The 11786-nt window shown below is 55.6% G+C and overlaps 1 protein-coding gene across 1 annotated transcript; it reads right to left on the reverse strand.

The window, feature by feature from the left end:
* Positions 1–1530: 1530 nt before the first annotated feature.
* RASAL3 (RAS protein activator like 3) lies at positions 1531–11780 on the reverse strand. The gene is made up of 18 exons (XM_006923393.1): positions 11741–11780; positions 11277–11611; positions 9392–9522; positions 9185–9263; positions 9012–9073; positions 8571–8641; positions 7849–7975; positions 7663–7761; positions 6670–7212; positions 6168–6312; positions 5779–5923; positions 4711–4947; positions 4419–4620; positions 4194–4312; positions 2901–3291; positions 2485–2642; positions 1922–1985; positions 1531–1823 (listed from the first exon to the last, which is right to left on the reverse strand). Exons 2-18 carry the CDS (start codon positions 11596–11598, stop codon positions 1680–1682), a joined length of 3039 nt encoding a protein of 1012 aa, XP_006923455.1. The 5' UTR covers positions 11599–11611; positions 11741–11780; the 3' UTR covers positions 1531–1679.
* Positions 11781–11786: the final 6 nt, after the last annotated feature.

An 11786-nucleotide genomic window follows, 5' to 3' on the forward strand; every position in this document is an offset into this window, starting at 1 on the left:
CTGCGCCGCCCCGGGGGGCGGGGGTGGCCAGCGGGCGCGCGCCATGTTGGGAGTGGCCAGGCGGGTCACCCTTAAAGGGCCCGCGCGGCCTAAGAGTCCAGGGAGAGGCTCTATTACCATGACAATACTCTAATCACAGTGGCTCCTCACCACCCCACTGGTTCTTCCAATGCTATGCTTGTTAGTAGCACCAGAAGTGTGGGGAGAGGGCAGAGAAGTTCTCCTCTGGGTCACTCATAGGTCATTGAGAACTCCACAGAACCACCCAATCCTTAGCCTTTAGTCCTCAGTTACATTCTAACAACAAACTCACTGCCTCCTTCCTCATTATCCACACTGGACTTCAGCACTTCCATGCTCCTAGAGCCTGCCCTAGTCCCCCATCCTAAGCCCCTCTTCTCCACCCAACCCCCAGAATCGCAGGCTCCAGGACTACCCCATCATGCACACATGTTAGGCTAAGCTTCCTGCCTTCTCACAGCTACCACCCATCGACATGTCCAACCACTCATCTTTCTACCCACCCATTCATCCACACACTCAATCGATCAACCATGGATCTACTCAACCAACTAACCACCTACTCACTCATCCACACGCCCCAAAACCCACTCAAACCGCCCAACCACCGCCCAAGTACATACCTACTTATCCATATAACCAAGCAAGTACCCGCCCTTCCTTACACAGAACCTTCTATCCAGCCATCCAAACATCCATCCAACCATCAATTGCATGTTTACTTGTTTATCTTCTCCACTAGAGTGTAAGTTCCATGAGGACAGAAGTCCTGTCTGTCTAGTTCATTACTGTTTCCTCACTGCCCAGCTCAAGAGTTTCAGGTCACCTCAACAAATGTTCATGCAGTATATATAACCACATACTCAATTTAAATATTTATTTCCTACTATGATCCAGGCCTTTTCTAGGCACTCATACCCATCACAGCTACTCACCTACTTAAGTTCTCACCTACCAGAGCAAATATCCAGCAAATGTTAACCTATTCTCTTCTTCTTGTCTCACTCACCCTACCCCTCACCCATCCACCAACCCACGATTCAAATTCCCTCATTTACCCAACCAGCACCCACAGAGCTCAACTATCTCTACACCTACCACCCCTTTCTTCACCCACTTCCCAGACCCATGCCCTCCCTGCCATGAGGGAGCTGGTGTAGGATTTAGGGGCCTTGGAAAATGTTCTTATCTGGGGCCTCGGGGTTGGTGGAGGTGGGGTCTGGGCATTGTTCAGAAACAGGTGCTGGCCCTAAAACTGATGAACGAATACTTTTTTTTTTTTTGTAAACTACGGATCTTCTGTGTAAGGAATTTGAGATCCAATTTACAGATGAGGACATTGAAGCTCAGAGAGTGAAGGCCTGAGGTCACACAGTTGGTGAGAATCTTTTTACATTGCACCCTTCATGTGCCCATCCGATTAGGGGAGAATTTGGAAGAGCTGAATGGGAGCAGGGTGCTTTCTGATTGACAACGCTTAAGGCAAAGAAACCATTGATTTTACTGAAATCAAGATTTTACTGGGCAACTTCGTGGTGCCAGACTGATTGGCACGTACAGTTCCATTCCTCACTGTAGGCTGGTCAAACAAGGTTCGGAGGGGGTACCTAAAACGGCTATCTCTTTGCTCTCAGACCCCGTGGAGTGGACTGGGCAGCTCAGGTCGTGTCTCCATTGACGGAGGATGCTTTGAGGGGCAGAGGCTGGCTCCGGGACCCCGATGTCCTTGGAAGAAGCTGCAGGCTCTGTATGGCATCTCCCAGCTGTGCTTGAGAACTCTCTATCTTAGCCAGGCGGCGCTCCTGGGGAGGCAGTGGAAGTGGGCTCGGAGACAGGGGAGAGTTGTACCCCAACCCTCGTTCCCTCATCGCCCATATCTGCCCCAAGCCTTGGGTCTCACCAGACTTTCCAGCCTGTGGGCCTCACTGCTTGGGGAATCGCGCTCTGGATCCAAATGCAAGGTCCTGTGGGGATCAGGGAGAGGTGGGAGGCTCAGAGGCTGGAGAACTCGCCTCCTGCCCCTGATTGGAGAGCCGGGGATACAGGGGCGGGGCTCGACGTGGAGGCGGGGTCTGTCCAGACTGGGGGAGGGGCCTAGGTAAATTTGAAGAAGGGGTTGAATCAGATCCTGGAATGCCTAGGTGAAACGACCAACCAACCCTTGGAGGCGGGGCTTGGCCCGTCTGGCCCAACCTGTTTAGGAGGGGCTGATTGAGGGATGGGTACTGATGAGAAGACCTGGGGCAGATTCATCTAGGGGCGGGCGAAGCTGACCAAGAGGCGGGTCCTAGACAGGTGGGTTGGGGCGGGGCTGGCCTGGGGGGCGTGGCCGTGCCAGGCAGAGTTTGAGTGGGACTGATTGACTTGAGAGACAGGGCCTGAACGATAGCGGGGCCTGGGCCGATCTGACTACGTTTAGTGTGTCCACCTGGGGGCGGAATTAATGGAGAAGGCAGGGCTCACCTTCCACGGAGCCTGGAGTCCAGGTCCTCCAGCTGGCCGCGAAGCTGCTGCTGTTGCTCGGTTAAGGCCCTGATGTGGGTGCCCAGCGACTCCACGAGGCCGGATAGCACCTTCTGTTCCTCGCGCAAAGCGGCCACCTCGCACTGCAGCTCTGCCAGCTGTAGGGGAGAAAGCAACTGTAGCCTGACCCGCCGTCTTGGCTTTTCTTCTCCCTGAAGATCCTGACCTTCCTGACCCTTGCTCTCTGCCTCCTCACAGCCCTGCCTCTTGGAATCTCACTCTCTTGTGTTGAGGAAACAAGCTCAGAGAGGGTTGGGCTAGACCCGGAGCCACACAGCACAGGGAGCTCATATTTGAACCCAGACCTGCCTTGCCTTCAATCTATTCTCTCCCCTCGGTCTTAGGCTGGACCTCACCTTGCCCATCGGTCGGTGCGTACCCAGAGCCTGGTCTCTATCCCGCGGCTGGTCCAGCTGGCGCTGCCAGGGTACTGACGGCTTCCGAGGCAGCGAGGCCGAGGCCCCGGTCCAGTGCCTGCCGCGGGGCGCGGGGCCGGTGCGTTGGGAACCTTTGGGTCGCGGCCCGGGCCCTGCAGATGGGCGGCGGCGAGCGGGGCGGCTAGGCGGTACGCTTTGTGTGCGCTGCACCGCCCGGGGCAGACGTGGAGGCCGCTCCTCCGCTGGCCGCTGCCAGGCCCAACTGCCTGCACCTTGAACGCTGCGCAGAGACTGGCTCTTGGAGATGAGAGGAGTGTGTTTGGGGAGGTCTCGAGGAGGCAGAAAGCCAGGCTTCTCCCCTGCCAAAAAGCTGGGAGTGGGATGGAGGAGCTCAGACCTTTGACTGGCCCTTGAACTGACCCCATCCCTACCTCTGACCTGAAATGACCTCACATGATCTTTTTACTTCTATGTGACTTTGTTTCTGATGGGATCACATTTTGACTCTGACTTTTCCTGGACTTCTGACAATTCTATCTTCTCTATGACCCTTGACATAACCCCAGTCTAATCTCTGATTCTTCTCTAGCCTTGTCCCTGAACTCTGATACAGTATGACTCTTGACCTGACCCTCTCTGTAACCTCTGATTCTAATCTGACCTTGGGCTTGACTTCTGCTCCCGAGAGTACCATCTTCCTTCCTAATCCGAACTCCTCTTGTCCCCAACCTCTGACTTTAAACTGACCCTGTCTCTGCCCCCTGAAAGACCATGGTCCCTAACCTCTGCCCCCAAATATGACTCTGCCCATACCCATACCCTTGACTCCAACTAACCTGAGCTCTGCTTATAATATGAAGCTGTCCTTGACCCTGATGATGTATTTTAACATCTGACCCCTGATTTGACCACATCCATAACTTCTCACTGAAACCTGACCCTCATTGCTTACCACAATATCACTTTCTCTCTCTGACCCCAGGTGTACTTCTTTCCGACCTCTGCAATGATCAATTCCTACCTTGAACTTCAGTTTGATCCTGTGCTTGCCTTCTGATCACACTGTGACCCTCTCCCTGACCTCTTGAATGACCTGGTTTCCAGCCTCTGACCTTCATCCAACACTGTTTTTGAGACTGACCCCAAGATGACTCCATCCCTGACCCCTGACATGATCCTGCCTTCACCTCTGATCCCAGTCTGATCCTTTGCTTGCCTTTGCCCTTGCTCTCACCCATCCAAACTAGGCCAGACTGAAGGCAGGCCGATTACCTGGAATGGACCTGGGCTGGGGGTGGTGGGAGACGCATCGGCACAGACACAGGTACTGGCCGGCCCTCCTCAATGGCTTTCAGGATAGTGGGCAGTGGTTCCAGGCTGTCACGGGTTGCCTGGTGAGGCATGCAGGGAGGAGGTTGAGCAAGCTCCCTGGGGCCAGAGGCTCCCTGCTTTCTTACCTCCCTACCCCATGTCCTGGGCTCTGGGCTCAGGGCACACCTGGTCAAGTTCAGCAAAGATGGTACAGAGCTGGGCGTGCAGGACCGCCAGCTGGAGAGCCAGATCACTGCTGCCCTGGTAACTACTGGGTGCTGCATCCACATCCACCACGGCCACTTGGTCCAGGAAGTGTTGCATGGCAGGTCCATGATCCTCCAGGAAACTATTCATGAAGTCCATGTAGGCCTCCTTCTCACCAAACCTGGGTCAAGGTCCAATTGGGTGGGTCAGGTCAGGCATCTGCCACACAGTCCCCCGGCCCTGCCATGGCCCCCAGCCTCCCAGCACCTACGGGGCACGGTTGGCGAGATTCTGGATGACCTTGGCAATCAGTGTGAGAGCACGGGCTGGGCCGGGTGCTGGGTGCTCTGGTGCCAGGCCAAAGAGGCTGGGCGCCAGGATGGCAGGACATAGGAGCCGCAGGAAGAGAGAAGCACACACCAGCCGGGGACCCAGCGCCTCAGAGCCACGTGCCTTGCATGCTTCTCGCCAGCCTGAGAATACGGTGCCTAGCTCTTCTGGGAACCAGCTGAAGAAAAGAAGGCAATGGTCAGAGGGGGAGGGTATGCGCATAAAGTTCATGGATGATCAAAATATCAAAATCTTAAGGTCAGGGATCAGGAGTCACCTGCATTCTGAGTTTCAATATTGGCGACATCGGAAATAATGATGCTTGGGCTCAAGGTTTATGGTGTTACTGTGATGGTCTCTGGAGTCAGAAATCTTGGATTTGGGAGTATGAGTTCACTTGGGGACAGAGGCTATGAGCTTGGGCTCTAGCTATAATTGGGCATGAAATTATGGTGCCAGACAGAGTACATGATATGAAATAGAAGGTTTGGGGTTACAGGGTCACTTGGGTTCAGAAATCATGGTATTATTGTTCCAGGTGACATGGGATTAGGCATACAGATTAACTTAAGGTCAGAGGTCAATGAATTGGAATCCTAGCTTTCCTGTGATCAGTTGCATGGGATTTGGGGTACAGGATCACTTAAGGCAAGGGTCATGAGATTGAGGGCATGTCATCATCTGGAATCAGGTTATAGGATTGAGGTCCTATGTTAACTGGGGTCAGGTGGCATGAAATGGAGTCACCTATGGCTAGAGCACAAGGAATTGGGTTGCAGGTTACTTGGGGTTAGGTGACATGACATTGGGAAAGGGTTGCCAGATTTAGCAAATAAAACTTTAGGATGACAATTAAACTTGAATTTCAGATAAAAAATGAATATTTTTTAGTATAAGTATGTCCCAAACATTGAATCGTATTTAACGAGGCACCCTATATTTTATCTGGCAACTAGCACAGTAAGTGGGAGGCAGGGTCAGGCTCAGGTGCTAGAGTCCTGATTCTTACTTGTAGGAGTGGATGATGTTCTGGAAGACCTCCTCGCAGCTGTTTTGCAGTCTGGCTTGGTGCTGGGGAAGCTCTGAGGCGGGGCACTTGCTGGGATCCACCTCACAGTCCTCAGTGGAGGCACAGAGACGCCGAACCACCTGCCCTGCAGTCCAGCACAGCCAGACAGGCCAGGGCCATGACCACCAGGACCACTACACCCAGCCTCAGACTCTATCTCCAACTTACTCCAGAGACCCCTAGCATCTCGGGGAGTCCCCAATTCTCTCCAGAATCAGAGAACCCCGAAGGCACCACCTACTACCAGAATCCAGGTTACCCAGATTCCCAAATCTCCCCTGGAGTCCCCTAGCCCACCCAGCAGGCTTCTGACAGCCCCTGCCCCTCACCTAGTGTCTCTTGGAGGTAGTCCTGTGCCACCAGCTTCATGTACTCATCGATGGCCTTGGTGGCCAATGTGTTTTCCCGAAACAGCAGCGCCTCACGGCCTCCACTGCGTGCAAGCTCCGCGGTCCCCAAGTCTGTCACGAGTGCCTGGGCATAGCGGGGTTCACGTTGGGCGGGGCGCAGACTGAGTTAGGGGGAATCCCTGCTCTTGGAGAGTTCCTCTTCCCTGGTCACAGGCCCCGACCCTCAGAGCTACAGCTGAGGTCTGAGCCTCACTACTAGGGTACCTAACAGGCGGGACCCTCTACTCCTCACCGCAGGAACTTAAGCCTTTCAGCGCTGAAGCTCAGCTCAGAACCCGCCCCTCAATGTACCCGGCCCCTTGCAGTTGAAGCTCAGACAATGTCCCTCCAGGTGCCATTTGGTTCTGCTCCCGACCCCTGCTCGGAGAGCGCGACAGGTCAGCCTCTAGTCACCCAGGTCCGCCGCGTCACGGTGACACACCTGCGCCCGGCCGGTGGCCCGCAGCACGCGCACCATGGCAGCAGCCAACTCCTCCTTGGTCAGCGCGGAGAGCGCGGGCTCCAGCGCCCCGCAGAGGCGCGCGTAGTGGAAAGTGAGGAACTCAGCCAGCTCCTTATAGCGCTCGGACGGCAGCACGCGCAGGCGCCGCGCCTGGATCCGCGCCCGCAGCGCGGCGCCGGCTGGAGCCCCTAACAGTGGGAACCAGCGCTCCAGGCCGGCGGCGGGCGCGCCGGAGGCGCCTAGCTCCTCTAGAGCCAGTGTCGCGCGGCCCAGCACCGCGCCTCCCGGGCCGGCTCCGCGCAGCCGCAACGACACGCGACGCGCGGGCGGCAGCGCTTCGAAGTGGAAGCGCTCTGCCCAGAAGAGCTGGCCCGGGCCAGTCCGCGGCGCTGTGCGCGCCAGCAACGCTCCGTCCAGCCACAGCTCAGCGCGCACTCCCGGCGTCCCCGCCGCCGCCCGGGGCAGCCCCTTCGCCTCGTGCACCCAAACGCTCAGCCACGTCTCTTCCCGCTCCACGTTGTCCTGTGGACCAGAGTGGTGAGAGGGGGCGTGGGTGTTCGATGGTGGGCCCCAGAGGTAAAACGCGGTGCTCGTGTTGGGCCCCTAGAAGAAGAGAGTGGGGCCACGGGGCTCCCAAGGCAGCCATGCGAAAACCTTCCAGCTGTTCTGGGAGATCTCCCGGACAGATCGGGGCTACAGGGTGTGGAGGAATAGCCGCGGGGTAGGGACTTGGAAACGACCTGGCAGGCGGGGCTTTGGGCACAAATAGGGCCCGGACTGAATAGAAGGGACGGAGTCGTAGTGCAAGGGGCTAGTACTAGATGGAGAGGGCCTCGAAATGGTTGCACAGGTGTGAGTGGGGAGAGTTTAAGGGGCGGCGCTATGGAGCGGGGTGGGGTTTGGGTTGGTGGAAGGGGCGGGACCTCGGCTGTGGGCAGGGCCTCCTTGTCCCTGACTGTCCGCAGTACCAACCTGGCTGGGCTGGAAGTGGCGACGAAGGTCCTCTATCCAGCGGTCTCTCTCAGCGGCCGACTGACAGGAAAAGCAGCGGCTCCCGCCTGCCCACGTTACCTGGTGGGGAGGAGGATCCCAGATTGCGGTTGAGACCAAAGGTGGAGCCAAAGGGTCGGGGTGATGTGAAGAGTTGCCTGCATTTACCTGGAAGCAGTGGGGCTCCCCCAGGAGGCTGGGGTGCAGTGGCCAAACCCGCACATCCCGCTCGGAGCCCAGGTCCAGCTCAGAGAGTGTGGCCAGCGATTCCCGAGAGCCCAGAGTACTGGAGGGTCTGGGGAAGGGGCAGAGAACAAGCTCATTTCTCCTTCCTTTCCCCACCACTCCCTATAGCCTGAAGGGTGGAGGGATGCCGGGATGAACTTGAACATAAATTGGATTTGAGCCTTTCGCATTTAGGATCAACCCAGCTCCTCATGGGGGCCTATATGACCTTGCAGAGTATAGCCCTTTTCACCTTTTGACATTCTTTGCCCTCGCTTAATTCCACACAGTCTGAACTTCAGTCACACTGGCCTTGTTTTTGTGTCTTCATCTGGTCTCTTGGCCTTTGCACATGCTGTTTCCTCTGCCTGGAATGCTTTTCCTGCCCTTCTTGGCCTAGTTAATTTCCATCCATCCTTCAGATCTCAGCTCAAGGGTCCCTTCCCTGACACTCCCAGGCCAGGGTGTTGACTTAGCTCTTGTTTGAGTTATTGTGTGAAACCCTATCCGAGACTGGCTTCGTGCTAGTGGCCCCAGCATGCAACACAGGGCAGGACACAGAGGGGGCCACAGAGGGTATGCAGTGAAGATCAGAATGATAGCCAGAAGGTGAGGGGGAGGGAAATATTGAATTCCAGCCCCTCCAGCTCCACAGAGACCCTTACCCATCTCGGGAGGCATTGGATCCCAGCTCCGACCTGGCCTTTTTCTTTTCTTTCAGCCGTTTGAGCAACCCCTGTGGGGAGGGGTATGTCAGCTGGGCAGAACCTTGTGTTCCCTCCTCGGCTCCTTTCCCCCAGGGTATCTTGGAAGATCTGCTGGTCTTGGGGGACCACAAGCTCAGGCTACATTAGCAAGAATAGTAAAGACAGCCAATAGCTCCCATTTCTAAAACACTAGTTGTATGCTTTCCTGAATTTTCTATTGATTTCTCATAAACAGCCCAGAGAGGGGGGTTCTCTCTTTAGCTCCATTTGACAGATAAAGACACTGAAGCCCAGAGGTTCAGTGACTTGCCCAGGATCGCCCAGTAAGAGTCCTCTTTCCCCTCTGAGGATCTGAGAGTCTTTGCTCTCCCATACACACCCCCCTACTGGATGCCTCACCCGAACGTTGTGAACCTGGGTGGGGCCAGCAGCCTCTGGCTCAGTCTTTCCAGGGATCCGATCTAAGAGGTGGTCAGGGGTAGAAGATTGAAGGATGGTATTATCTTGGATTCTGCCCCACCTTGACAGGCTCCCAAATGCCCCAGCACTCCCCACCTCTCACACTTTCTTACCTGGATCCCTGAGGTTCCTCACGACCGCCTGGATGCTGCCTTCGGAACTAGCACTCCCTGCCCGGGACCGGCGAGGACCCTGTTCCCCCGCAGGAGTGGGTAGTCAGAAAGGGGAAGCAGGCAGACCCACAGAAAGGCAGACAGCTTTCTACTATTCCCCCTCCCTTCACCAACCTTCCCTCTCTTTGCCCATGGCCCCCTTCTCACCTCCTCCTCACCCCCAAGCAGCACCAGCCTCCCATCGAGCAGGGTGAAGGCCCCAATGTTCCAAACGGGCACATCGGGTGTGGGAGCCTCGGGGATCTGTGGGGTAGGGGTCTCCGACTCTGGCTCAGGCTCTGGGTGGAAGAAGAGGTGCAGGGGACCTGGGAGTCCCTCCTGTCCCTCAGACCACCCTTTCCATTCACCAAGGGTCAATGGGGATTCCCTCCTAAGTTCCTCCCATGCCCCCCACCTCAAGCAGCCATATCATGTAGTTATTGAGCAAGGCCCCTCTCTGGGGCTTCTCTCTACCGGCCATGGGTAGAGGACACAGCCTACCTCCTCTGTGACCTATACTGTGTTCACTGCTCATTTAATCCTCCAAAGCCATTAGAAGGGCTATTATAACCCCATTTTACCAAGGAGGAAACTGAAACCCAGAGAGGTTGAGTGACTTTCCAGGTCCACCCAGCTTGTGAATGGTTGAGCTGGGCTTCAGCCACAACATTCTTCTCTTAACTGAGACGGTGGGTAGGTCCAAGAGGTTAAACAACAGGACATAAGCCTTGGTTCCTTACATAAGTAACTAGTCCAAGGTGGAATATATTCAAAGTTTAACAAAAGAATAGAAAGAGGCTGGGGTAGGGGAGGTGGTAGTGCAGTGGGCCAGGGAAGGCCTCCTAGAGGAGTTAAGTTTGTGCTGAGACTCGAACAGCAGGTTGGATTTTGACAGAGATGGAGGGGATGGTGGCAGTAACAGCTTGATCAAAGGCTGGGAAATGGCAAGGCCCAGGGAAATACAGGGAAGAGCAAAGGGCTTGGGGGGCTCAGAGGCTAGAAGGGAAGGTCCAAGAAGGGATTGGTGGAGGACCGTGGGTACCAGTTAGAAGAGGTTTTATCCCGGGGTAGTGGGGAGCCATGGACGGCATTTGAGCAGGGGAGGATCTGGTCTGCTTGTTAGAGAGCTCTCTCTGGATTCTATGGAGTGGGCAATATCTGATACCCTAGAGGGAGCTGAAGGGGTGTCTCTATAAAATGGGACTATGAATGGTGAGAATTAAATGAACTTCCAGGAATAGGAAGGCTGAACCAATCCTCCTAGATTATCTGTCTGTCCTATTGTTTTACCACCAGGGAAAGGAATAATAACTACCACTTGTAACAGGCCACTTAAAATACTTCAAATATGCTAGGCCTTGGGCTAGCCCTTCATTCGTGAGCTCCAATCCTCATGATACCTCTGTGTGATACTTAGCTTTCTCTGTCATTTTCGTGTTTACTTGTTTACTGTCTATCGTGCCCGCTACACTGTGAGCCTCACATGGCAGACAGTGACATTTGTTTGTTTACTGTTGTGTCCTCAGTGCCTAAACCAGGGCCTGGCACATGGTAAATGCTCAACAGACCTCTGCTTGAATGAATGGATAAATAAATGAATGAAAGCATATACCCTTTAGGGTAGGGTTCATGATTCCCGCTTAACTGATGCGGGGAAGCTGAGGCCCAAGGGAGTGAAGAAACTAAGACATAGAAGCCAGAGGACAGGAGAGCAGAATGTGGCTGAGATGGATATCCAGGCAGGAGAGGATGAGCATAGGCTATTGGATATGAGCAGAGACCTGCTGGGGCCAAGAGCCTTTTGCAGCACTATTGTCAGTCTATTCCCTGTCCCTTTTCCAGGCTGGACCCCCTTACCCACAGGTCCCTGGCCACACCCCACACCTCAGGCCCTGGGTAAGGGGGAAAGAAGGAAGAGGGCAGCCGGGGGCCCCAGCCACTTCCTGTTGGGCTTTTGCACTCCCCACAACTTCCTGTGTCTGTAAGGCTGATGCTCTGAAGGCAGACAGAACCCAAGCATCCGGTCCCCCAGCCCAGCCCCAACTCCGGGTACCTGAGGCCTCCGGCTCTGGCTCCGGCTCCAGTGGTGGACTCTTATGCCTCCCCCAGAGGGTCTTGGATATTCGGAGGCGGCTCGTACGTGATTCCTTGGGGGGCGCAGAGAGGACACGGCGGAACAGCGAGCGACGGGCAGGCTGGCTGCTGACCATGGGTTCCTGGTGGCTCAAGGCCCTCCCCCAGCCTGCAAAGCGGCCCCAGTGGAACCCTCCAGCCCCCCTCTCTCCACTAGACCCTGTATGCCAGCGGTAGGAGGTTAGTGGGGATGTGGCTGCAGGCTGAGATTGGTAGGCCTGGTTTGTTGATGGTGGGTCCATGATTGAAATTCTCCTGGGGGATGAGAGGGTAACAGTTCTGCCCAATGTCTGCCCACATGCTTCCCTCGTCTTGGCCCCCTCCCCACTCTCAGCTCTGCCCCGAGGAAAACCCCTCAGGGCCCACACGCACTCCTTCCCTTACCTTGATTTCCTGACCAGCCCCAGAACCAGCAGCCGTCTGCACCCTG

The sequence above is a fragment of the Pteropus alecto genome, unplaced genomic scaffold (assembly GCF_000325575.1).
Source record: "Pteropus alecto unplaced genomic scaffold, ASM32557v1 scaffold1279, whole genome shotgun sequence".
Taxonomy (NCBI): domain Eukaryota; kingdom Metazoa; phylum Chordata; class Mammalia; order Chiroptera; family Pteropodidae; genus Pteropus; species Pteropus alecto.

Excerpts from the sequence above, each read along its gene's own strand:
- RASAL3 (XM_006923393.1), bottom strand. The coding sequence starts at position 11,598 with ATGGACCCACCATCAACAAACCAGGCCTACCAATCTCAGCCTGCAGCC. Across the intron at positions 9,264-9,391 it reads TGCTTGGGGGTGAGGAGGAG|GGTCCTCGCCGGTCCCGGGC; the intron begins GTGAGAAGGGGG and ends GCGGGGGAACAG. Across the intron at positions 1,824-1,921 it reads CCCACAGGCTGGAAAGTCTG|GAGCGCCGCCTGGCTAAGAT; the intron begins GTGAGACCCAAG and ends CTGCCTCCCCAG.